At 40.0% G+C, this 27,740-nt stretch overlaps 2 protein-coding genes across 2 annotated transcripts; both read left to right on the plus strand.

Moving 5' to 3' along the window:
* Positions 1-317: 317 nt before the first annotated feature.
* On the plus strand, positions 318-17,415 carry pdcd4a (programmed cell death 4a). The gene is made up of 11 exons (XM_042393850.1): positions 318-809; positions 7,712-8,014; positions 8,353-8,450; positions 10,525-10,638; positions 10,857-11,078; positions 11,380-11,477; positions 11,832-11,946; positions 14,041-14,148; positions 14,803-14,913; positions 15,361-15,500; positions 15,635-17,415. The coding sequence occupies exons 1-11, from the start codon at positions 764-766 to the stop codon at positions 15,684-15,686; spliced, it is 1,407 nt and encodes a 468-aa protein (XP_042249784.1). The 5' UTR covers positions 318-763; the 3' UTR covers positions 15,687-17,415.
* A 965-nt stretch (positions 17,416-18,380) lies between these two features.
* mogs (mannosyl-oligosaccharide glucosidase) lies at positions 18,381-26,465 on the plus strand. Its single transcript, XM_042399280.1, has 5 exons — positions 18,381-18,488; positions 20,437-20,800; positions 22,079-22,302; positions 22,486-22,679; positions 23,853-26,465. Exons 2-5 carry the CDS (start codon positions 20,452-20,454, stop codon positions 25,621-25,623), a joined length of 2,538 nt encoding a protein of 845 aa, XP_042255214.1. The 5' UTR covers positions 18,381-18,488; positions 20,437-20,451; the 3' UTR covers positions 25,624-26,465.
* Positions 26,466-27,740: the final 1,275 nt, after the last annotated feature.

The raw sequence follows: 27,740 nt of genomic DNA on the forward strand, positions 1-27,740 counted from the left end.
TCAAAACCAATGTGGCAGACATCACAGCTTGAACAAAAGGAAGGGGAGGCTACATATCAGAATAACTGCATACAACCAAAATACCTTATACACATGACAAAAAATATAATAATGGAAACGATAAAAGTATATAAAAGATAAATAAAATGATACAGACAGTGTTTATATGTTTTACTAGTTACTTCTTTCCATATAGTTTGTGACATACACTATAAATATTACAGCGACAGGTTATCCTGCTCTGTGATTGGTCAGAGCGGACCAGCACCCACCCCCTCTCCTGACCACTCCCTGCCCGCGTTTCCCCCCACGTGACTTCGCTCGGGTCGCTCCTCTCAAAGTTAAAAACAGACTTTGTTTATCCAGCAGGCTGTTTGCTGAAATGCTCTCCGACTAGTTCACCTATAACCCCCCCTACGTTCCCTCTTTCCACGCGTCTCGTTGTTTTTACTATTCGCTGAGAAGAGTGAAAAACTCTTGCATTTCGCTCCTTCAAGCATTTTTTTTTCTGGTCTTTTTTTGGTAATTCAATTTCACCATTTTTGTTTTTGTTCTCCTCAGCTGAGACCGTGCAGCAGCAGCAGAAGCAGAAGAAGAAGAAAAAAGCAGCAGGACTCTTGTTTTGTTAAAAGACTGCGTGTACAATAAAACAATTTGTGCTGCAGACGCTCGAGTTGCAGGTTTTTTGGGGGGGGTTTTGCAGCTGAGCTCGACAGAAGGAGAGCACCGAGAGGATTTTTTTTTTTAAATCAAGCAGAGCGTCATGGCGACCGAAGTGGAGACGTGGTCCACCGCTCAGCAAGCCGACGGTGAGTGACTCGCTTCAGCCTTTGCATTGTACCGTCTGTCGGTGCAGAGTCTCAGGGGGCTGCCACTTGGCCTGCTGGCGTGCTCTCCTTCACCCATTGTCCCTGCATGGGATGGGCTGCAGCGCCAGCCATGCTCCACCATGTGCTCCGTAAACACACACACACACTCACACACATACACACACACACACACACAGCGAGCACTGGTGCAACAACCACTTCACACCACCGCGCCAGAAACCAAACGTTAACACTTTCCTCGTGTTTGAACTGGTTCGACGCGATGTTTGTTGTTGTTGTTGTCATTGTTTTTACATTTAACCCTTTTACGCTCCTGATTGGACGAGGCCACAATGCTTACTTCCGCAAGTCGCTTTGTGCACACAAACACACACACACACACACACACAAGGGGGGGACTGCAGCTGAGAGTGTGTTTCTATGCACAGAGACTGTTTTCTTTGCAGCTACACGAGAGGATGCGTGAAAAAACTGTTTTTGTTCCTCTTCTTACAGTGATTTGCGAGATATTTAGTTGCAGTTCCTCAATCTCTTATGCGCGCTTGTGTGTGTTAGTGTGTGTGTGTGTGTGTATATATGTGTCAGTCTGGATATTTAAATCTTTTATTTAGACCAACACGCAGTGCAGATAATACACATCTCTTTAGTGCATGAAATGAGATTTTTCCGATAAGCTAAGTGCTTGCAGAGCACATTCAACCTGCAGCCACTTTAAACCAGGATGCAATGTTGATTCATTCGATAAGCACTCGACATTTAACTCATCTTTTGATCTTTTTTTATAGCACACACTTCTCCTTTACGCTTACAGTGCTTGAGTCATGTTTCTGATCATTGCACACAGTGGCTTTTATTGAATGTTATTTGAGCTCATGGCACACTGTGCTCCGTGCTTTCCACTCAGCCTGGCGGTGACGTCGACACGTATAGCCTACTATAAGAGCCAATCGGAAAGCCTTACATAATCTCTGCGTTGCTGTGTATTTAAAGGTTATATAAGTAGTAGAAATGTATTGTTAGCACCGCAGCCGGTTGTGATAATGTATCAACCTGTGTGATAATTGTATTTTTAACCGAACAGTGGATTGTGTTTGCCTTTTTGAAACGCATAAATTATAATAACAGATTCACCTCATTCACCTTCTACACAGAGGTAGAATCAGTGCATGTGAGACAGCACATGGTGCGTTACTGGTATGTTATGGTAGTGTTCCTGAGTGGCTCTGTTTCTCAAGGAAGGTCAGACACGCTTGATCGAGCAGCCTCTGTTGATGAGGGTGGTCACACACACACACACTGTCAACGACTCTCAAGAACTTCTTTATGTCATTCTTGAGCTTACATGTTGCATATTCCCACATCGATGCGTGTTTTTAATCAAATGGCCACATTGCACAGTGAGGACATAGTGTATGAAAGCTATGCAAAGAGTTGGATTATCATGGAGTTTAATAGGGGCTCTTTTTTTTTTACTCTTCTGGTTAATCTGGCCCTTTTTCTCAAGGAAGGTCAGGCACGCTTGATCGAGCAGCCTCTGTTGATGAGGTGGTCACACACACACACACTGTCAAAGACTCTATTGTCTGAGCTGGAAAAGCAGGGAAAACAACTCCTCCATACGTTGTGGGTCTGTCACTGGACGCTGGACTCATATAGCAGTATGGGAAATGGGTAAAACCTTATTGTATATGGTCCGTGCATCTTTCCTCATGATCGGTTATTCAGGTTTCCAAATACCTTTCTCGTGTTTCAGTGTTATCTGGTTTTAGCATCCAATTCTTAATGCTTTAATCCATCAAATTATTGATAAACTCATTGAATACAAATCTAAAACCAGCACGTTTGTTTTTTAAGACCATTTTTGATTGCATTAACTAAACGCATAACTAAACAACTCACAAACATACTGTCTTTACAATAATTGGAAATAAATAAAGAAAACGTTGAGATGCTATTAATGTGAGGTACATGGGTCTGGTATAGTCTGTGCAAATACAATAACTTCTCCTCCACACCCATGACGATTTTTATGACATTTAGCTCTTGTTGCTGTGCAGTTTGGATATATCTGCCAAACTGATATAATTTAATCTAGTAGAAATCACCTTAATCCTTTCTCTGTGTTGCTTAATATTAATCTCTTTTTGTAATTTGGCTTTTAGAAGCAAAATCCTTAATAAACAACTAAACTTATTGTCCAAGGGAGGATTGCATTTTTTGGCATTTTTACTTGATAAACTAGAAGTCCTAAAAATTAGACATAATTAATTTATTATCATAAATGGTCTAAAGACAGATCAAGTAATGTCTGACTCTGTCTGGTTTGGTTGAGTGTTTGGAGAAGCACAGAGCAGGTCTTTGCTCTTACAAGTGACCTATAGGTACTGATTTAATGCCTGTGTAGAGCCCCAACTGTTAGAACATTTACATAACTCCTCGGATAAATACACCCGCTGCCTTAAACGTCAAGCCAGATCTCTTCGTGGCCTGCTGAGTGCACATCATGTTATGCTCTTTCCATCTCTTCTTTTGTTTCCCCTCCACCCCCACATACGTTCATGAATACATGTTTGCACACACCATCCGTTTGCATTAAGTCCTTCAGTTTAGAAACCGAACAAACCACCCCTACAGCGTGATGCCTTACAGGGCATCAGTAGACGTGATTGGTTGATTATCTTATAAAAACAACATGCTATCAGACTCTTAACCGTTTATCTGAGTAGCTGTAATCTTGTGTACGCACCTCCCCGTGCACTTTATCTGTGTTACCGCTCTGCAGCTGTTACGCAGGAGGGTTACTCCTGTTGCCCAGTCAGCACAACTACAGTTTTGGCAAGTTATCATTAAGTTTTTAAAGTTTTTTTTTTCCCTCTTATTCCACCTGGAAAAAAAGAGGCCTAACGTTATTTCACCTAATACAACCCTTGAGCGTTTATTTGTCGAGCATGTGTGGCCCGATCCTCAGCTCCTGTTCGTACCGTTGTATATTTAAACACGAATCACCATATGCACACAAGTTTAGGCTATCTCTGTGAAGCATGTTTTAAAGTAGACTGTCCTCTCATTATTTGAAATGACAGTTAAACCTCAAGGACAGCCACACCCTTTTCTCCTCCGATAAATACTCACCAGGACCATATAGGGTGCAGAAACTTGTTTGATCTCAGAGGACATCATGTGTCTTTGCTTGTGTTATTCTATGTGTGGGTTGATGGAGAAAGATCTATTTATATGTGACTTTTATTTATTCAGAGTGTTTTCCTGATTTGAGATTTTTTTTTTCTTTTTGATGGAGTCCTAGACAGAATGGCAACGTACTTATGTCTCAAAAAAATTACTTAAAGGCATGAAACATTAAAAAACAGCAAATAAAAAAAGAAAAATATAAAAGAAAAAGTTCTGCTTCTCTCCCAGTCTTCATGTACAACCTTGTTGAGCGATGTACACCGGAGTGTCATCAAAAGTTCTTAAAGTGCGTCAATTGCTTGCAGCTTTTGTTGTTGTTTCTCATTCGATGTACAGGAATTTATAAGACTTGCCTAATTTTTTGAAGTTTTGACTTCATCAAAGTGAGTCTCCCAAAGCTTTTTACAGTAGAAATGGAAAAACAGATCTGTGTCATCTGCAAAATGATTTCCCCTCCAGACATGTTTTATGACATGCAAAAAAACACTCTGCTTGGAATAATAATCGGTGTCGGATATGGTTTTTCCACACAAAAAGTTCAATTATCTCGTTAAAAATGATTATATTACATCTACTCCTTCTCCCTCATTGAAAAATCCAAAATCTACGAATATACGTCCATGAATGTTTTTCATGCCGGACACACAATGTCTTCTTCTCCAACCGAAAAGTCATTTTCTCAGTGTTTGTGCACTGGCAGACCATGACCATGATGGGCTCCGAACTAGTTGTGATGTCACAAATCATACTTGTAGGTACTGGCCTTGAAGTTTCTGAGCACAGAGAAACTTTCCCCTCTTCAGCAGATGGATTTGAAACAGCTGTCAAGCGTCAAACTCTGCACATATATCACTCTGCACAACGAGGCTCACATCCAAGTGAAGGAACAAAAATTTTCAAGGGGGGGGGGGGCTTTAAAAAATTTTGGCGCATTTGACGGATTACCCTCAAAATGACAATGATAATATGTATAGTTGCATTTACAGTTTTGAAAACTAGGTCTGTCCCTAGGGAGGTATGTGAGAGCTCTGCTCCACTGACCCCCTTCTCGCTGCTACTGTACGAATACCTCAAACTAAACACCTCAACACTGCTGCTCAGGCTTGCTGCCTGTGGAAAGCTCCCACACAGCATGTAGGGCAGAGGTCCTCTGCTGGCCTGCATCTGGCTGCAGTTTTCATCTGTTTAAAAACTGGTTAACAGTGGGGGCGGTTTAAAAAACCATCATGACAGCGTTGTGTGGTTTGGTATTCATTTTGATTCACTCTGGTGGGTGTGCAGGGTTAAAGACAGCAGAGTGGGCTGGTCGCTGCAGCTTTATTGGACTGTGACAGTAACACACAGACCCACCTTTTTGCAAAAGGAAACCTTAAAATAATTCTTTCAGCAGTTGCAGTGAATCTCTGCACTACAAAACACACGATCTTTGCCGTGTTTTTAAAAAGTTCGCTAGCCTGGCTGCATTTTAAGTGCTTGTTTTGCAACTCTCGTCTTGGCAAACGTTTCTGACTTTTTCTGCCTTCTCGTTTTTCCGCTCTTTTCCAATTGGCCTGTCGTGTGTTTGGCACGCTGCCATTGGCTAGTTCCTAATTTACTGTGCTGGCAGCCCCTGTAGCCTACATAAGGGAAGGAGGAGGAGCTGAAGGAGGAGGTGACACATGGTCGGCTGTTTACTGATTTTTGAAGGCCAAGGGTGTGGCGCTGCTCTTCCTTCAACAGGTTAATTCAGGGAGGTGTCCCACTTTGCTCAAAGGAGGTTCCTTTTCATTTGTTGTTCACATTCTTAAGCGGACTCAACTCAGCAAAAATAACATTTTAGAGGTCTTTTAGCACCTTTTTAAAGCAGTTTGTTAGTTAACGGTTTGCCCTGCACCAAAAGTCTGATGAACACACTAGCTGCAACCTTTCTGTACCTTTTATGCACGTTTGCTCACTTTTTTCCTCGTGTTTTCCGAGAGAAATGAGCATAGATTGCTAGTTTTATCTGTGGTTTGTGCATTTTTTTCCTCCTCCCTCAGTGTGTTTTCTACATGTCCTGTAATCTATAGGCCCATAACTCCTCACACTGCCATTTGGGCCTGTGCATAAGGAATCTAAGTATTCATTACACCCTCAGACATTCCTCCTCCTCCTTTCCTACAGCCCGGTCATGTGACCAGTCATGGACCCAACAATGCCATATGTAGTCAGGTCCACTCTAGCTGCGACGGACAGATCGCGAGAAGACGGAGGAAGGGAAAAAAAAATTGGTGTCAGCATTTCTTCAGCATGTGTTCCCCTTTGCTCCCTCCCTCCTCCCATGCCTGCAGCAGCACTTCATGTCCCACTTGTTGTTGTTGTTGTTGTCTCTTTCTCCACACCTTGAAGAAGCAACCTGAGCTTGACAGACTTATTCCTAGATACAGTATTTTTTTTTTTCACACTCACAGAGGAGTAGTTTAATAAGTAACTTGACAGTTTGAACCACTATATGGCTGCTGATAGCTCTGGTGAGTGTCACAAGAATGTGTGTGTGAGAATTTGTGCTGCCATCTTTCTACATTATGTTTTGAGACCTTTGGCTTGATGTGCAAAAAGCGGCCATGACATATGGAGCCCACACAGTCAGAATGCATTGTGTCATACTCTGAGCTGGGTTTTTTTTGCTGTGGTGTATAGGTGTTTTGTTGTGCAGTAAGCTATATGCACAGTGTTTGCAGTGCAGGTGAATCCAGGCTAGACACCATTAGCAAGTAAACCAAGCTTGAGCTGTTGTGACCAACTGTATCTGGAGCGACTGTATATCTCTTTAGCTACAGCTGTAACATGCTGAAATATTGTCTTGTGTTTTCTACCTTTACCAGAATGCATCCCTTGAAGGCTGATGCAGTATTTACCAAATTTGACTTCTTTTGTTTGCACAGTAGTTTTATTTGGCTTTAAAATAACTGGCAAAAACTTACCATTTACCTTGTTAGGCTCACTGCCAGCCTCAGCTTTTGTAGAAGAGCTGCACCATAAAGTTTTTACTGCTGTTTTTATTAACATTGTTTCATAGCGGTGTAGATAAGAACAAGATATACAAAAAAACCCCATAGATATACCATATATATGTCTATCTACCTATGTGTGGTACATGGCCACAACTATTTGGACACCCAAATAAAGTATGTGGACACCAGAACATTACACCCAAATGTGACAGTTACATAAATTATATAACATATATCACAATCCTTCACTCTTCAAGGCTTTCCACAAGTTTTTTGTAACCTGCAGAGATGTGCTCTCACTCACCTACAAGAAGGTTCGGGACGTTGGGTACTGATGTTTGGTAGTGATGTTTAACTTGCAGCAATTCATCCTAAAACTATTGAATAGAATTGAAGTAAGAGCTCTGTGCAGACAAGTTCAGTTATTCAACACCAAACTTGGAAAACTGCTTCCTTATGGACCTCTCTTTACGTGTGGGGTCATTGTCATGTTGGAACTGTTGCCACAAAGTTGAAAGTGCACTAGTTTCTAAAATATAATTGTGTGCTTTAACGTTAAGATTTCCCTTAATTGGAATGAAAGGGGCGAAGCCATGAAAAACAACCCCAGACTAAAAGAACAGGAGTGTCCACATACTTTTTGTTATGTGTTTTTACAAACTTTACAATAATGTCTGTGCTAACTTGCATCATGCTATCAACGGTTCTTTGTGATCACAGGAATGTTCTCTTTGGATGACAACCTGACAGAGGCTAACCGTCCCTACGGCGATGATGAAGACGAGCTGAACGAGGCGGAGGTGAATGGTAACTGGACGCCCCAGGAGAAAGCACTTCACGAGGCGCGGCTCAAAGCCAAAGCCAAGCGACGCCTGCGCAAGTCCTCATCGCGCAACTCTACCAGCGAGTCCTTCTCTGAGTCAGGAGACTTGGCAGGAAGTGACCCAAACAGCCCAAAAGGCAAAGTCAACACCAATGACCGCAAATCCAGGACAGGCAAAGGCAGAGGCCTGCCAAAAAAAGGTACATTTTAAGTTACACTGGTGTATGCTACCGCCTGCTTTTCTGAAGGCTTCCACAGCCTTTTTGATGCTTTCAGACGACCAGAGCGCAACAATGAACAGACAGGTTACAACCTCAACTACTAGAATGATAATGGAAAAACACAGAAAATATTTCTCTTAGTTATTAGCTGATTGTCAGGTTCTGATTATGAAGTGTGACTTATAAATATGTGCTGTGTTGACAGTGGCAACTGGTTTTGCTGGAAACGTTGTTCTTTGCATGACCTGCTTTCATGAGCCTCACAGAATATGTTTGTGGCATATTTTTTCATGCTGTCATTCTCTGTCGTCTCACAGGTGGAGCTGGTGGTAAAGGAGTTTGGGGGGCTGCAGGGATGGTTTATGAAGATGAGGAACCTGATGTACAGGATCCCAACTATGATGAATCTGCTCAGGTTAGAGAGTCTGGCAGACTGCGTCTCTTTGGAGTTTAGAGTAGCGATACTTTAGTTTGCATGCTCATCTGAAAGAGTTGGGATCGAAGACATTAAGTTTTGAGCTGAATGTTAAAAAAATTCTCTTTTGGACTTACTGTTATGTTAAAGATGCATTACACTGAAAACTGAAAATCTAGAGGCAACCATGAAAAATGTGTGAAATAGCATTTTAACCAAAAAAGTATTTAAACCATGACAACCTTTTAAACAGAGAACTTTATTTGCAAAATGTTGGCATTACTTGAGCATCAGCAGGTTGTACACACATACTGTGATGAATGAGCGTCACCTGCAGAGGTCAGTTCATCACAGTTGTTGTTCTTCTGACCTGTCGTGTGGAGCATCTTTTTGTTTCAAAGAGGCCCACTGATCACAGCTGTGGTATATTTGAATAACACCTTTTTTATTTCTTGTGTCAAACAACTGTGCTGATTTTGAAGAACTGCCGGGATGCTCAGTATATAAAAGAGGCTCTTTCTCTGTGAACAAGATGATGATTGTCACACATGGACAACAAGCATACTGAATGCACAACTGTCTGTCTAATGCATCGCATAGTGTTTTAGTCTCTTGTTATAAAATGGTATCTTGCATGACATAAATTTTCTGCCCACAATCAAAGAACATATTTTTAAAATAATTTGTACTGGTTTAATAATCTATTTGAAAGCTCTAAACTGTTCTTATATCAAAAAGTCCTCAGGAGTTGGCCGAAGCACATTCATAACACAACCAGTCACATGATTGTCTCATCCAGATGGTTCTGTCCCATCACAATCAACAGTATTTTCAATCTTTAACCCCGTTATCAAGCGAATGCTCAGTGTGATGGTGAAAGCCAAGTTTGTTTGTCTTCAGTTATGAACACAGTGACTGAATGCAGAGTGGGAAATGGAGCTTCTGTCAGGGAAAAAAAAAGTTGATAACAATTTGGGAACTGTGTAGAAAAGCCAGTGTGATTTGGCCTTGAATGTTGTAGGAACAGTGTGGAATGATGTCAGTGGGGGACTGGGACAGAGTGGTACAGAAAAATACGTGGAACATGTGCAGACTGTGGCCTTTGAATCAGAGGAGGGGATCACCTGATGAAAGATTTCTGGATCATAAAGGTCACCCTGCCTTTGGGAAAATGATAACATTTAAAACAAAATCTTCTTCTGAAATCCAGTTCGGTAGAGAAATTAAATAAAAAAACTTCTGCAGAACTGTCCCAAAGGGTTCTTTCTTTTGCCTGTTCTTGGCCATTAAGCATTATTTTGTTACGTCATTTCACAGAAAACAGGAAAGTGAATCAGCATGTTGGACTTCTGGCTATAATCCTTCTTTATACTAATATTTTTTTCCTGTCTTACCGATTTGGACTTGTCAGGGGAGGTCAAAACAATACAATAATTATTTTTTATGTTCTTAAATTTTACGGGACATCAAAATAGAAGCCAGCTCTTCTCTTTAAAAGGCAAAAGTAGTTATCCTCCTATTGTAGTTTAAAGGAGCTTAATTATTTCAATCTGTGCCAAGATTTTTATCAATGCTTACTATTGTTCTCCAGGGGAAGAAAAACCTTCACCTGTAAAGTTAGTTGGACTGGTTATGACTGTTCTTGGCGGTCATGAATGTAAGTGTTGAAACCAAAGAGACAAATTTAAGTTACTAGACTGTATTACAGAAGGACTGAATAGTGACAGATAACGCTGGCATTTTGAAAAAGATAACCTATTGATGATGATCTCAAATTATTGTGCCATGATATTAAAGTGGACATATTATGCACATTTACAGGTCTATATTTTTAATCTGGGGCTCTACTAGTATATCTTTGCATGACATACAGTTAAAAAAAACTCTTTATTTAACTCATACTGACCCTTTACACAACCCCTCAGTTCAGCCTCTGTCTGAAACAGGCCGTTTTAGACCCTGTCTCTTTAAGACCGTGAACTTTGACCATGTTTAATATAGCACAGATATTTGAATACACTTTGTTGTGAATATTTGTGTTTATCAGTTGTTTTTTTTAACTGTTTTTTTAAAGGGGGACACAGTTTATGCAACAGTTGTGCCTGAGGTAGATGAGAAGGAACTGGGAAAAATGGTCAACCCAATCGTAAAGGAGTACTTCGAACACGGAGACACAAAAGAGGTCCAGGTAAATTAACTGATATTAAACTTTTTTCCTACAGTTCACTCATTACATACTGATCAGGGATCGGTGGGTTTAGTAGATGAATGAAACAAGTAATTGAGAGCATGTATTCGAAGATCATTGAGTCTGTAACTGCTGGTTGTGGACTACACTATTGATTCAGAGTTGATCAGTTGCCTCCATAACAATCTTTAATGTCTGCGTGTCCTCCCTCCTGTCAGATGTTACTGAAGGGGCTCAACCTGGGCCCCCATAAGTTCGAATTCTCCTCCGTGGCCGTGTCCCTGTCCCTCGAAGGCAAGGCTAGCCACAGAGAGCTGACCTCCCGCCTGCTGTCTGATCTGTCGGTGAAGCTGCTGTCACAAAGTGACATGGCCCGCGCCTTCGACAAGATGCTCAAAGAGCTGCCAGACCTCATACTGGACACACCTGAGGCTCCACAGGTATAAATGATATGCAGAGGAGTCAGTAGCAATCAAGATCCGGATCTGAGGTGGTGTTGATTTAGTGTTGGCTGTATAAGAGGGTGGGGACACACTACAGGGCTTCACACACTTAAAAGATTAAAAGTGACTCTTATTTTCCATAGAGGTGCACACACACACACACATCAGTCTAGAGTGTAACTGTTTAAAATGTCATTTTTTTCAAAGTAGTTCTTTTGAAATTTTTCTGTAATGGCAGAAAGAAAAGATGGCCTGTTAGTTTTATCTTTTAAAAGATGTTTTTTCTTGTGTCTCTCAGATGTTAGGCCAGTTTATAGCCAGAGCCATAGCGGACCACGTCCTCCCCATGTCTTTCCTGGACTGTTACAAGGGCAAAGTAGACTGTGAGCATGCCAGGTGAGCCAAAACAAGCAAAGTTTAACATGCAGATAAAGTAGAAGATGTCTTGAAATGTTAACAGCAAGATAAGCAAATGCTGATTGTTGATGCAACAGGAAAACTGTTTGTCTTTCCTTCTCTTTTATAGGAGGAATAGTTTTTTGTCTTCCTCTCTTATAAGACAGTGTGATTATTAGATAATGATTAAATAGAATAAAACATCTGTGTTATGATGCTGTTTGGTGATTTTGGACCTCTGTGCTGAACAAAGGAAACCACTTGAGTCTTACTATTCTTTAAAACAAACTAGACTTTATGTATGTGCATTTTTGTGTCATATTAACGACATTGTGGTTATGGTCTTTTGTTCAGAGTGGCTTTAGACCGCGCTGCAGTGCTGCTGTCCATGAAGAGAGCGATGGTTCGCCTAGATAATGTGTGGGGTGTGGGCGGAGGACTAAGACCTGTCAAACATCTCGTTAAAGAGGTAAGCAAGAATGTTAACCAGTTAAAAAGTAAACTCATAAATAAATGAATGTCTAATTATTTGTTTTGTGTTTCCTTATTAAAAGCGATTGAATAATCCTTCACACCTGAGGTCAGAGTACTTGTATTGACCGGGCTCTGCTTTTCTGTTGACATTATGTAATATAAACAGAAGGCAGAAATGCATGCTGGGTAGAGAGCCACGGGCCAGCCCTCTGCTATGTTGCTGTGTCAGCAGAGCACTTTTCTCCCCTGAGAAGTGTGAATTGCAGAAACGAGGGTGCAGGAAGGGCCGACACAAACGCACATTCTAGTTTTTAGCTGAGAAACACACACACACACACACACACACACACACACACACACACACACACACACAGTTCATGAACACCCCACATGTTTTCAGCTTTGTTTTGTTTACATTTATTGTTCCATGATCTGGATTTTCTGCAATTTTTCTTGCTAATGTGGGTGTGGATAATGTGGGAGTTTCAAGTGCACATCTTGTAGACTTAAGTTATGCAACATTTTAAGTGATGTTTAGAAATGGGAGATTGGTCTGTCAGTAAGCTCTCAGTCATATAGCATTGTGCAAACCTCTTGAGCCCTCAGGCCTTCGTGTCCAGGTTTGATTTCCTGCCTGGTTGTGTGCAGCCGAAGGGGGAACACGATGGGCTGGAGGAGGCACAAGACTTCTTTATCTTGCTGCTCTCACTCACTTTCTGATTCAATCTGTTGTTGACCTCATACTTGCACTCTTTCTAATCCTTTCAATTTCTTCTTCCTCTTCTCTGTCACTGCCCTGTGTGTTCACATATTACATTTCCCTCCTGTTCGTTTTTCTTAGGTTCGGTTGTTGTTCAGACTAGGTATGCACTGATCTGACTTTTTCAGCCCCGATACCGATACCTGGGCTTTGGGTATCAGCTGATAGAGAATACCGATCCAATACCAGTGTTTAATTGATAAGCTGTATGGCTCACTGTGTGGAAGAGACTGGGATCATTCTTTTATGTCTAAGACAAAATCAGGCTTGAATTAAACATTGCTTTCCTAACTTTGTAAAACAAAATGTAATAAATATATACATAGATATAAATTTACTGAATTGTTATTTATTATAATAATGGTATCCGGTACCAGAGCGGCCCATTGTCACTGATACCCGATCCAGCTGTTTGAGTCAGTATCGGACAGATATCCGATATCAGTATTGGTGCATCTGTAGCTCAGACGGCCACATATTCTCTCAGCTCAGTGAATTAGACCCAGAGTTGACTCTGAAGTGTTGGTCAAGCTCAGCGGATTTTAAACTTGTTGCATCAATCTCAAGTGTTATGACTAATTGTTCCGTAAATAGTTTTAAACGAATGAGTGCTCGTTGACGTGTGCGCAGCTCAGCAGTGCGAGTGACATAACTAAGCAATATGAACAAAGAAAGCAGACACTAAAAGATTCAAGCAAGCTCCAAACAGAGAGAAATGTTTTATCTTTTTTAACTGACTTCAAATTGTTGTGTGCTATGTTTTATTTCTCAAAGGAGTCAGGTTATTGCTGGAGTAACAGTTGTGTAGTATTTGATGAAATACTTTTCACAGATGGGTGTTTTCAGGTTTCATGGAGCTCTCCATGCTCAGCTCTGTTTGAAGATTAAGATAAAGGCTGGGGAATGAAGGGGGAAAAACAGAATTATCTGTACTTAAACATGGTACAATCCACATTTCCATTGTATTATTCCATCAGTAGTCATGAAATACTTTCTTTTCTTCATAGAAATTTTCTCTGTTTCAAGATGAAAGCCTTCCAGTGAAGTGAAGTGATGGTTCATACATAATAAACTCATTGAATTAAATCCCAAATTTGTGTATATATACATATTTATACCCATAACCATATTAAATAAATGATGCCAAGTGGTGGGTAAATTAAAGGAAATTGTTTTGAGTGGCTTTATAGACCTAACCTCCTCCAGTGACAGTACTGGTAGAGGTCTTGGCACAAAAGGTTGAATAAGGTATCCTCAACTGTGCAGAGAAACAGAATCCCAACAACAAAGACAAAATAAAACAACTTCTTTCTTTTTTTTTTGTTCCAGATGAACCTTCTGCTTAAAGAGTACCTGACATCAGGAGATGTGTCTGAGGCAGGACGCTGTCTGCGGGAGCTGGAGGTGCCCCACTTCCACCATGAGCTGGTCTATGAGGTATTAAAGACTTGATTATATGTTGGTATTGAGTGTTACCTGTATTTGTAGAAAAAAAAACAAGTTGATGTCAAACAAAATTTAATTTTTGCGTTAGATTCCTACATGTTCACCCCACACTATGACAACATGATGCAAGTTAAAATCAGGAAAGTGAACCTTTAAGTATTTTCTCTCTGGGTGTCAGGCAAGCAAATTGCAAAGCAAAACTGGGAAAAAAAATCTCTTCAGTGACAGTCATTCTGTTTTCTGCCAAGGACAATTTGTTTTTGGCAGAGACTTTTCTCTCATTTGCACTACATCTATTAACACAGCTCAGTCCAAATCAGTCAATCTAAAATGAAGAAGCACATTGCATAACATGGAATTGCCGTCCTCCAAACAAATGTTCTTGCTCAGTGATATTTTGATTGTAGCTGAATATTAATTTGTGATGCCTCTAATTCAAGTAAAGAAAACTAACTGTTCTCCCTCACACTGTGTCTTGTAGCTTTTAGTGTTAGATGGTAGATGCAAACACTGCCACCATGTGGTAAAACGTGCAACTTACAGATCTCTAAAAATACCATTTTAATTGTCGCTTTCTAATATTTGACATCTGTGCAGCACACTTCTCTTTCACACATTATGTTGTATATCTTTGTTTTTTTAAAGGCTGTGGTGATGGTGCTGGAGTCGAAAGGGGACACTGCCAGCCATATGATGGTAAAACTGCTGCAGGCCTTTTGGAAAATGGGACTTATCACTGTGGATCAGATGAACAGGGTCAGTCCCTTTTTTTTTAATTTTTTTTGTATGAAAGTGTATGAGTGTAGTTTAATTTGAAGAAATATTTCTTTATGAAATAATTTACAACAAAATTTCCATTTTCTAATTTAATCAGGGCTGTAACTCGCCATTATTGTTTTACCATTGATTAATAAAACGATTTTAAAATATCAGAATATATGAGAAAACACTTCTCACAGTTTCCCTCAGCGTAATGTGATGTCCTCTAATTGCTGTCCGGCAAATCGTCCAAAACCCCAAATTATTTACCTAATCCTCACAATGGAGAGAAGTTGGACCCAGAGGATGTTTGACACTTTTTGCTTGATAAATTATGTAAACAATTCATGAATAATTAATATTTCTTGTTGATCTACCAATTGAGTTTATAGTTAACTAATCAGCTCTACATTTAAGCTTGTACTTATGCTCTTTTCCATGCAGGGTTTCCAGCGTGTGTACGATGACCTCCCTGAAATCAACCTGGATGTGCCGCATGCTCACTCTATCATGGAGACATTTGTGGATCTCTGCTACCAGGAGTCTGTCATCACCAAACAGCTGAGAGATGCCTGTCCCTCCAGGTTAGTTAGGAATTAAGATTAAGAGGCAAAACATTTATTTCTTTTCATATCTGCTAATTTCATTATTCTTCATATTGCACAGTCCTTTACGATATTATACTAACACGCTCTTTAAACTGTGTTTTGTCCACTAGAGGGCGGAAGCGTTTTGTAAGCGAAGGAGACGGAGGAGTGATCAAAAACTAATCCGCAATAGGAAGAGGATAAGCAGGAGGAGGAAGGGTGCATACAGGTTCTCACACCCTGTTTCTGCTCCAGCGTGTTTCCCTGAAATCGGACATGCTGGCAGTCAAAGTTTCCTTGTTCCTCTCCTGATAACATTGTCATGACACAAACCAGCGTTGATGTTCGGTGAAAGTAGACTGAAGAGTGACCCGGACGTCCAGTTCCCTTCATCTTGTTAATCACTGTTTTTGACTTTTTTTTTTTTTGTAAGAATATTCTTTATCTCTGGGGTTGATCCACCCCTGTTGCCTCAGTCTTTGTACCTGTTTCTTAAGAATAATTCAAGACAAAGCTGCAGAAGAAAAGGCAGGTGGACAGATTGGGGTTTGTGGGAGATAAACTGGGGTGTGTAGTCTCTTGCTTTGCTTCACCTGTTGCCATGTTGCTATTTTTTTTTTTTTTTTTATGTATTGAGCTCTAAATGGAAAAAGCACTTAAAAGACAGAGCATATTGTACAGTCAGTGAGCACTTAGCAATTTAGCTCAATGGCAAGGATCCAAACCTTTTTATTTTCTGCCACAAATGATTTGAAATTATTTCAAGGATGATGTGCTTTGTAGTTTCTGGTTTAAGTGGTTCTATTGATCCTTTACGAACAATGTTCCTTTCTTTTTTTTTTTCCTTTGCATCTCGGTCTCTGAAGCAAGATGTTCACTTTCTTAAGCAAAGCAGTCAAAGCAAGAGGTGTTTGGGCACTTGTTTGGGTGTTAAGTTGACACTTGCATTAGGGAAAGTATGTTTTGGAAGTTTGTTCTTAAAAATGAGAATAAATTGGGGTTAATATGTGTAAAAAAAAAAATATATATTAAAAAAATTAAACAATCTTTTTGAGCATGATTTTGCAATTAATGGATCTTACAGCCATGTGGTCAGTAGTGTATTCTGGACAGGTAACATTCACATATGAAACCAAGCCTGCTTTAATTAAGCTGTATGTCTGTGTAATGGAAAGCCCAGTTTTTCTTGGAAGATGATATGTTAAACATATTCAGACTTTTCTGCCATTGTCTGTAACAGTTTTACATGTTGACCAAAGTTTAAATATGGAGATATATATATATATATATATCTCATTCATTAAAAAAAGGCAACAGAAGGGTGTTTCTGAATTTTTTTTTTTTTTTTTTCACGCCAGCAGTATTTGTAAAAGAGGAACCAGGAATAAGTGACTGTACAAGTGTAGTAGAGATGTACATCTATCACATGTGTTGATCATAGTCATCGGTTGTGATCCTTCACTTGTATCTTCTCTGTCAGTGTGTATCATTTAACATCTCAATGACTTCACAGTCCGAGCAGGTGTAAAAATTGTAACTTAAACCTGAAATTGAGAAGTAGTTTGAGGCCAAAGTGGTTTTTTGTCCCCTAAAAGACTCTGATGTTTGACCCCATTTATGGTACATATAAGATAATGGCTATGTGTTGTCATAGCACAGCTTTACTATGCCTACAGTGTAAATAACTGGTTGAGGGAAATTATGTGAAATGCTTATAGGTGTAAGTCACAGGATTCATTCATGCATGCATGCAGCTGTCCAGTCAAATACGGGCTACAATGTTTATGTTTTGTATTCCTACAGTCATCTTTGTACTATTGATATATTTTGGAATCAGCAAACTGTTTGCAACATACTGCCATACTCAAGAGGCTCATTTTATATATTTCAATAAACATGACATATTTCCCTCTGCAGTGTCACACTTGCTTTTTTTCCCTTGTGTATATGTCAATAGTTTGCAGTGGTGGAAGAAGTATTCAGATCCTAAAGTAAAAGTACCAATACAGCAATGTAAAAAGACTCCATTACCAGTAAAAGTCCTGTATGAAAAATTATACTAAGTAAAAGTACTTAAGTATTAGTGGCAAAATGTACTTAAAGTATTGCAGTAAAAGTAGTGGTTTGGTCCCTCTGACTGACTTATTTTATGACAGATTATTAATACTGAATCATCAGTGTGTAAGCAGCATGTTACTGTTGTTGCTGCTTGAGGTGGAGCTAGTTTGAACTACTATATAAAGTTAAGTTTAGTCCAGTAGTTCCCAACCTAGAGGTTGGGCCCCTGCAATGAGTCACCAGGTAAATCTGAGAGGTTGTAGGATGATTAATGGGAGAGGAAAGAAGAAAAAAACGAAGTTCTGATACACAAATCTGTTTTCAGTTTTTGGACTGTTTCTCTAATCTTTGATTTTTGGTGAAATATTGAATCACTTGAATATTTATTGAAATGAAACCATGTGAGAAGTTTAGAGGGAAAAATCACTATTTGGTGGAGCTGTCAACTCATAGACATCTGAAATATGACCCCGACTACACACTGCTTTTTGTAAGACGTCAAAAACCAAAAAGGTTGGAAACTGGTTTAATCTTTACCAATGTGTTGTATTTTATATTATCCATTGTGTCAAATCTTCATCTGAAAAGTAACTAAAGCTGTTAAATACATATAGTGGAGTAAAAATTACGTATTTCCCTCTGAAATGTAGTGAAGTGGAAGTATAAAGTAGCAATAAATGGAAACACTCAAATAAGCACAAGTACTTCAAAATTGTACTTAAGTACAATAATTGAGTAAATGTACTTAGTTACTTTTCCACCACTGGTATTTTATATTCATTTCATTTAGTAGCAGTTGAGTTGATGGTGTCACACCCACGTGCACTCGGGAGCGGAGTACACGTCAGTGGAAGCGAGTATTAACCAGGAAGTGGCTAGTGAGCTAGCAACGGATAATGAGCAGCTGAGAGTCTGGTATTTTCACAGGTCAGTAGCCTTTTGCTCAATGAACATTTAGGTGGAACTACGATTCGGCACCATATTTTATTAGCTGACATATTATATCGTGACAGCCGGTCGGTTTCGCTAAAAGTAACGTTAATTAGCATTACGGCACTACCAGCGAGTAGTGTGCAGCCTGCACGAAACGTTGCATTACCGGTTATGTTAGTGGCAACCCAGCCTGTTCTGGTTAAAACAAGTGTCTGGGATAGATATTTACATTTGAAACACAATGCACATAGGCTGAGGTTGATTTATAAAGTGGTCGGCGCCGTCAAACTGCCCAGTCTGCCATGATATGCCATGCAAGGTTAACGATAGCTAGATTGCTTTTTTTAGCCTAAGATGACGTGAACTTAACATTACAGGAGGCTACCAAAGAGCCACAACAGCAATGATGAGGACGAATTTTATCAGATAAATGTTATCATAAGTATATCCGGATTCTATAATATATGCATCTTCCTGTGACAATATTTCCCCCTGCTTTGGTTAATGAAATGTTGTCAGGTCATTATTAGGTACCTAAAACTAATGCAGTGTAACAAACAACAGCCCTGCAATGAGTCCTGCCTAATTAATCTAAATAAAATGGACAAAATAAAAGAAACACCTGTCAGTATAACCAGTACAATCCAGATGCACCACAAACTCCAAAATGACCCTAAAGTTGAATGAACACCTCTCTAAAGCAGTATTAATGGAAAGTGGACATTGTTATTACAGGTGAAACTGTTAATTGATTAGTTGATTGACATAATATTAATTGATAATGATTTGTTGATTGATAATTTGCTTAATCAAGTGGACTGAAGTATTTTTAGGCAGGCAGTCTCATTGAGATTGTGGTCTCAGACCTGAAAACAAAAAAACCTGCTAATGTCATTCAACCAAACAACCAGCTGGCACACAAGAAAGTCATTTTAAATCAATTTTATTTATATAGCCCCCCAGAAAATCACAATTTTGCCTCAAAGGGCTTTACAATCTGTTCAGCATACCTCAGCCTCTGTCCTTAGACCCTTGAGTTTTTCTCCCTCTCATATCAATGAGGGTAGACTAAAAATCTGAAACACCTCTTTGCCTCCAAAATGATGATAAACATGAAACGACACCTCTCTCACATCTTCAACAAAAACTGAACCTGATCTTTGTGAAGGTGGGATTTATTGCAGGGCTCTTGTGTTAGACTGAATTATTAGTTTTAGTTAGATGTGTCTAATAAGCTATCAATTATAAGTGCATTTCAAATAAAAAGTATAGAGCTGCAACAATCAGTCAATTAATCGATTGGTTGTCAACTATTAAACTAATCGCCAACTATTTTGATAATCGGTTTATTGTTGGAGTCATTTTTTAAGAAAAAAATATCCAAATTATCTGATTCCAGCTTCTGAAATGCGATTATTTTCTGGTTTCTTCAGTCTTCTATGACAGTAAACTGAATATCTTTCGGTTGTGGACTGTTGGTCAGGACAAAATTAGACATTTGAGGACATTATCTTGGGCTTTTGGAAATAGTGATGGACATTTTTCACCATTTTCTGATATTTTTAGACCAAACAATGAATCGATTAATTGAGAAAATAACCGACAGATTAATCGATAATGAAAATGACTTGTAGTTGCACCCCTAAAGTATTGTATGTCAAACAGTCAACAACCGGGTGACAAATAGAATGATTAACAATTATAAGAATCAGGAAAAAACATTAGATAATAAAGCTTTAAAATTTCCACGGGGCATGAAAGAGCTTGAAAGCTGCTTGTAATTCATTTCATTTAAAAGGTGTTTTGTGCCACAATCAGGTAGTCAACATATGGGATTTATAAGGTTAAGAAGTTATTGGATACTATATGTTGTATTTGCTATATGTGCAGATTTATAAAATGGTTCGTTGACAAGTGCATATGAATCTCTTCTTGTTTCCAGCTTCAGAAGGGCAGGATGGGCAGGCAGAGGAAGAGGGTGGTAACTGGTGAAGCTGCTCCCCTACCAAGGAAAGATGAGAAGCCCGCTACGTTTCACCGCAAGGAGAAGAAAAAGAAAGTCGATATTGGCAAAGTGTTCATCAACATCTCTATCGGCCTTTGTATATTCAGCCTGATCTGGTTCTTTTATGCTCTCTACATGCGGTCCACCCTGGCCAAACGGGTGGTGACCCTGCACCCTTCGTCTCCTGTCCAGGACGCCAATTGCAGCAGTGCCAAGGTTTCTCCGGAGAGGTTCTGGGGCTCATACAGACCTCAGGTCTACTTTGGCATGAAAACCAGGAGTCCGAGGTCAATGGTGACAGGTGTGCTGACCCATTCATAGTCAAACTGAGGCTAAAGGTTAAAGAAAAAACTGGCATGGACATACAGTATTTCTGTAATATTGTGCAGATGGGGCATAACCTGTGATTTTAGTAGGGTATGAGTAGGGCTGGATGATACTGACAGAATCTAAATATTTAATCAAATATTTATGACTCAATATCTTGATATATGATTTGACCATATTTTCTCCAGAATGTTTGTCAAAATTCTAGAGAAACAACACGTCTGTTTGCAGGTTGAGGTATGCATTGTTTATTTCACTCAGGCACCTAGTACTAATGAGTTCAAAAGATTAAGACCATGAAAAAACCCTTGTATTTAACCTCTTAAACCCAACTGACCTCCAGGTGGGTCCGTCATTACAAACTCCTCCTGTGCAGCCCACAGAACTATTTTAAATTCTAGTGAAGATCCCAAGGTTTCCAAAGATTCAAAATGTGTCAGGGTCAGGCTGCATTTTGAATGATTGAAATGTGTATAAAATGATATGTAATATAATAATATTTCTTTTTTATATATATAAAAAATATTTCTTTTAAAAAAACTTTCTGTGGGTAATGTGGATGGCAGGTTTTTGATAGGAAAGAAGAACGCATGGGATAAAAAAAAAAATGCTATTTCTAATCCTGCTGCATCGATTTTGATCCCTTTTTTTTAAACTGTCCACCATGAGTCCCACAATGTTACAGGAGTGCAATGTTAAATCAGTGGAGTTCTCCTTTAAGACTCTGATTACCAGCTTACACAGTTATGTTTCATAGATACTTTACTTGTTTACATGTCAACATTTACATAAATAACACAATTTAAATTCTGTTTTAGAATAGTTTTCCCCTCGTATTTAATTATAATAGTTTGCTTTTACAAAATATTTACATTATTGCATTAATCAAATCTTCATTGTTAAATTGCACTACTAGTGGGAAATAAGCCCAGACACTTTCTAAATTCAGGTAAATTTTGGCCGCAGTTTTGATTGTACATTCTAGCAGCCAATTTGGATAACTCTTGTTGTTGATTAGATGACAACAAAAAGTGCACTACAATTTCCAGTATTAAGTAAGCACCTATAATTATGTACTGCTGTTCTCAAAACCCAGTTGGCTGGTAACTTACTGCACGTTGCCAGCGAGTTTTGGGACTTACCTTTTATGTGAAACTGTTACTCTTTCCCACATCATTTGATGCATATCTATTTGTGCATCCTCTGTGCTGTACCAGCAAATTTATTTACTTGCTTTATTGTATCTCCTCAGGTATGATGTGGATGCGTCAGTTTTCTGACATAGACGTGAACCTGAGGCACACTTGTGAGCAGGGAGATCGTTTGCAAGGCTATGGCTGGCTGATGCATGACGGGATTAGCTTTGGTGTCCAGGAAATCCGAGACAATGGTTTCACACTGACCACAGAGTTTGTCAAGAGGATGGGAGGGGATCATGGAGGAGACTGGACCTGGAGGGTCACTGCCAAACAGCATGTAAGTGCTGACTGTTTATTCAGCCTTACTATATATGCAGATGTTCCTTCACATGACCAAAATTGTTGTATTTTATGTGGTCAAAACTTACAATATCTGTGAAAGCAATATCTAATGATTTCAGTTTAATGATTTTAAGTTTGGATCATTGTAGGATGCTGATTTATTTTTTCCCCCCACCAGAGCTCTGCCCCTCAAGCGCCGGTTATCTCCCTGATGTTCTATGCAGCAGCTGATACACAGGGCTCACTGGAGGCTCACGTGGAAGAGAGAGACCGCCTCGCATCCATCACTGGTTTCTCAGAGGAGCTTGGCAACTTCAAGATCACGTTCCGAAAGCCTGTTACCGGGGAATTAACCAGCGCTAAATATGCCAGGTAAATGCATGAAGGCATGAGAGAATGATAAGATCAGCACCACCCAAAAAGGAGTAGACTAGAAATCTGGAGGGAACATAGAACGCTAGTGTTCAGTATTAGCAGTAAAGAAAATTGACAATTAGACTAAATGACTCATAAAATGAACAAAATATTATAAAGCAATGCTGTACTTTCCAAACAGTTTACAACTATCAATCAGTGAAAGCAGGAAAAGCGGCATATGTACAGAAATCTTGATAGAAAGGTGAGAAGACATTGTCATTCAGCAGCAATCAACAGTGGCCATTTAAACTGCATGCAAGTGCAAGACTCATGCATAAAAATACAAAAAGCATTGTTGCACTGACTTTAATTGATTCAGAGTTTTGAGGCCTTTTGCACCTCTCTAGATTCCCAGCATCAGAAATGTGGCCTCTTAACATTCTACGTGACACTCAGTAGAAATGCCATGTTGTGCTGTAGTGTGATCCTACAAGACTTCTGGGGTAAGAAAATCACAACCTCTAGATGGCAGCAAAAAACAGGCCTTTCAGCCTTTGTTTCATCACCTTTTTTTATTCCCCACACAGTTTCCTGGACATTGTGATATATAGTAGGATAAATAAAGTTTGAGAAGCCAAAGAAAAGCAGACCGTTTCTATGAAGGCACTAGTCTTTTTTTCTGAAACAGCACAGCATCAGTTTACTTAAGTAAAGGTGTGTATCTACCTTTTAGAAAGAGCTGTTGTTGCACTAAAGTTTTATATTGAGTGGATCAAGACTCTCTGCTAGCTCACTGCTAGCAACATTCACAGGGAGCAACAGTATTTCACAATTTCACGATTGCCAAAGAAGACCAGCATAGCAAAATAGAAAGGTATGCACTGATAGAAATGGTAAGAGTTGTATGACTTATGACTTATGGTAGGTCAATGGAGGATGTAGTTTAAGTGGGAGCTTAATGTTTGATTTTACTGATTCATTGTGTGACCAGTCGCTTCACTTCTGACTCACCAGCACAACATGAGACAGCAAAAGCTAAGATACAGTGTGCTAAGGCTTCATAAGCATAGCTAGTGCAGTTAAGGTCATTTGTGACTATAAACTACACCTGAATATTTTGTGTGACTGCTTAGATTTCATAGATTCTGAAAAAACGGGATTGTAATCACTAATTTCTTGTCTTTTCAGTTATAACTACCTTCAGACTGTCTCTCCTGGCTTGGAGAAGCTGACTGATATTGTGAAGCACAGTCTGAACCGTAGGTTTGTCTACAGTCCTCCATCTGGTGAGAAGAGGCATTACATTGCTGTGGACACCTACAAGCCACCACATCACCAAAACCAACAGAAACCCACCGACACAAGGAAAGAAAGTGACTTTGTGCTTCACCAAGTCACCGTCCAGACGCCATTTCAGATCGAAGTTCTGTTTGAGTCGGCAAGCTTCCACGCCCGTCCCAACCAGCTGGTGGGCTCAGTCATGACTCAGGAGCTGGAGAAGAGGAAAGCTGAGTTTGATGCAAAGTTCGAGAAGACCTTTGGGCTTGAGAGCAAAGGTTTTAGCCACGCACATATTAAGTTTGGCAAGGCAGCACTCAGCAACATGTTAGGTGGAATGGGCTATTTCTACGGCCAGTCAGTGGTACAGTCCGTCTACAATGAATATCCGCTCCTGTACCCCGAAGGCGCATTATTTACTGCTGTCCCATCACGCTCTTTCTTTCCCAGAGGATTCCTTTGGGATGAGGGCTTTCACCAGTTGCTACTGAGCAAGTGGGATCCCCAGGTGACAAGAGAGGCTATTGCCCACTGGATAGACCTGATGAATATTGAGGGCTGGATCCCCCGTGAGCAAATCCTCGGAGATGAGGCTCGCAGTAAGGTCCCAGCTGAGTTTGTAGTTCAGCGGAACGAGAATGCCAACCCACCCACTCTCTTCTTAAGTCTTCAGGAACTCATTGAACAGCTCTCTTCAAATCCAGACGAGGCAGCATCTCAACCAACCTTGCCTTTCCTCAGACGGCTATTCCCAAGACTGAAAACCTGGTTTGAATGGTACAACACCACACAGTCAGGGCCCTTACCCAACTCTTACCGCTGGCGTGGACGTGACAAGGACACCAATCTATTCCTCAACCCCAAGACCTTGACATCTGGGCTAGATGACTACCCTCGTGCCTCACACCCATCAGCAGATGAGCGCCACGTGGATTTACACTGCTGGATGGCCTTGGCCTCAGGCATCATGGCTCGTATAGCTCAGCTTTTAGGCGAGCCCCATCAGGACTACCAACTCACCCACCAAGTGCTCAGTGACAACAACCTGCTGAATGAGCTCCACTGGTCAGAACAACTTCGTGCTTTCAGTGACTTTGGCAACCACACCCAGAGTGTGTCCCTGCAGCGGGAGAAGGTGTACGTACCTCCCGGACAACCTCGTCATCAGTTCCCTGTAGCACGCCTTGTGCGCTCCGTCCGCAGGGCGCCCAAGCTACAGTATGTCAATGCTTTAGGTTATGTGAGCTTGTTCCCCTTCTTGCTGCACATCCTCGAACCGGACTCCCCTAAACATGAACATATTCTTCAAGAGATAAGAGACTCCAATAAGCTGTGGACTCCCTACGGTCTGCGTTCACTCTCAAAGGCCGATCCCTTGTATATGGAGCGAAACACAGAGCATGACGCCCCCTACTGGAGGGGACCGATATGGATTAACATCAACTACTTGGCAGTCAGAGCCCTCCACCACTACGGCACCACACAAGGGCCATACCAAGAGAAGGCAGCTGCTCTTTATGAGGAACTCAGGACTAACATTATCAATAATGTTTATAGACAGTATGTTCAAACAGGGTATATCTGGGAACAGTACAATGACAGCACTGGCAAGGGCCAAGGAAGCCACCCCTTTACTGGCTGGTCAGCTCTGACAGTATTAATGATGGCTGAACAGTACTAAAACTGTAGATTTCATCTCATGTTTTATATCTCAAGATATCGGCCTTCATTTGTATCTGGATGTGACTGAAACAACATAATCAGGTCTCAAGATATAGAAATATGTCTTGTCTGGCTGTGGAAACTGTGCTAATCATCAAAAACTGTAATTACAAGATTCAGCTGAAAAACAGGCATTTAAGATCACAATTCCACATTTAGCCATGCCCTTTAATTAAAATAACAGGTTTCATACAGGTATTCTCTGAAGGGTAATGTACAGCTTACATTACCACTCTTTGCTGTACGTGGAGCCAAGCACTGTTGAGTGCTTCACTTAAGATGCATTTAAGAAATCATATCCCTCTCAACTTCACACACGTCAACTTCACAGCTTCAAACGGCAATCTTTAATATGGAAAATCAAGACAGGTGTTGTTTTTAATGCAGGGAACTACTGGTCCACCTGTCTGAGGGAAGGTTCATACTTTCACGCTAGACGTGTGATGCCATATATGAAGAACTGTTACCAGATTTGTCACACGTTCTGGGACAATAAGTGCATAAATGAGCGAGTTGTGTCACTTGACAAATAAGAGTCATTATCTTTAATTGTGCCATTTTCTCTTAAATCTATTATATGTCCTCAGTTCTCTGTCTTAATGATTGGTCATTTTGATATTTAATTGTTTGATCACAGTCTTTCACAAATAGTTCTTTTCAGTCTTGCTCAACATTTATAAAGTCACTGCTTCTAAAAGCAGCAGTATTTTGTATACACAGCCTGTGGTTTCACTGGCAGGGAGCAGCATTGACTGTGGCATTGGTCTTGTTTTGTTAAAAAACAATAAATGGTTTAAATAAGTTTTTGGTCATGCTGTACTTTTTTAATGTTGGTGTGTTGCCTCCATTGACCTAAGCAAATTATTGACTCAATCTAAGCCTATAGCTGCAGTCTGTCTGAAGAGAGAAAATTACCTTCTTCATCTGTTGTTACAGAGCCATCCATCATCATCATCATCATCATTATGGTTCAGACAGTGACACTCCTTCACACTAGGTGCTTGTAATTGGTGATCTCTGAATATAACCTTATTCAGCCACTAATTATGAGTTGCTGTCAATGGAAGTTTTATCTGAGTCCCTCTCAAATAAAATAGATCACTCAGTTTTCTATCCTTGCAAACAGAGTTGATTAATCCATGTTTTTGATTAATGCAATGGTATGGAACAGCATTTGACTGTATTGAATTATATGTCACAAGAAAGCAGTGAACAAAATATACATGAGCACAAACATGCATTCTAATAACAGCTGCTGGTTGCTCCATTTTACAGTACATGTAACAATACACGTACTGAGAGTACACACGTCTGTGTGGGTAGTTTTTGAATGTGTGCACATTTCATTGTTGGGTAATAAGTATAATCCCAGATTGGTAAGGTTTTTCTTGCTGCCAATAGATGAAATCCCAGCATGGCTCTTTTTTCTTGTAATTTTTTCAAACCTTTCAAATATTCTAAAATTGCCCAGGAGTGCATATTGTCCAGAAAATATGATTTAGATTTTAAATGCTTAATGGACAGTATGCTGTATCATCAACAGGAAACCTGAGAGAGCCAGAATATTTAAACCCCAATGCACAGCTTCAACAGTGGATCGATCAAACCAAATTTGTTTACTGCTTCTGGTTCCAGTTATTAACATAAAGTGTCCCTATTTTGCATACAATGCCCTTAAAGTGTTGAAATTACAGTATTTTTTATTCACCCTGCCGTTAATAATTCCTCACATGTTCAGCACAGATATCAGCATTTCTCTGTCAGTCAATGCAGACAGTAGCTTCAGCACACTGTGACCTTAAGTACAGCAGCCCGGTCCTCTTTCTTTTGTCAGATGGCACATTCGAAGGCCTCTGGCTGACGTCAGTCTGCTGCAAGTTATTTCTTTTTTTTGCATGGTTTCCATGGAGCGCAGTTGTAAGGGCTTGGTGCTTAATTAGCTAACATCAAAAGGCATGGAGCGTACATAGATGGCGAATTCTTTTCACTCCTTGACATATGCTGGCATACATTTACACATCGGGCATACGGTGGCAGTGTTCTTATTAATACTTTGACACCAGATATAAAACGCTG

The sequence above is a fragment of the Thunnus maccoyii genome, chromosome 2 (assembly GCF_910596095.1).
Source record: "Thunnus maccoyii chromosome 2, fThuMac1.1, whole genome shotgun sequence".
In the NCBI taxonomy this organism is placed as follows: domain Eukaryota; kingdom Metazoa; phylum Chordata; class Actinopteri; order Scombriformes; family Scombridae; genus Thunnus; species Thunnus maccoyii.

Coding starts and splice junctions, on each gene's coding strand:
- mogs (XM_042399280.1), top strand. CDS start 20,452: ATGGGCAGGCAGAGGAAGAGGGTGGTAACTGGTGAAGCTGCTCCCCTA. Junction 20,801..22,078: donor TCCGAGGTCAATGGTGACAG/GTGTGCTGACCC, acceptor GTATCTCCTCAG/GTATGATGTGGATGCGTCAG. Junction 22,303..22,485: donor GGGTCACTGCCAAACAGCAT/GTAAGTGCTGAC, acceptor TCCCCCCACCAG/AGCTCTGCCCCTCAAGCGCC.
- pdcd4a (XM_042393850.1), top strand. CDS start 764: ATGGCGACCGAAGTGGAGACGTGGTCCACCGCTCAGCAAGCCGACG. Junction 10,639..10,856: donor GAGACACAAAAGAGGTCCAG/GTAAATTAACTG, acceptor CCCTCCTGTCAG/ATGTTACTGAAGGGGCTCAA. Junction 11,079..11,379: donor ACACACCTGAGGCTCCACAG/GTATAAATGATA, acceptor TGTGTCTCTCAG/ATGTTAGGCCAGTTTATAGC.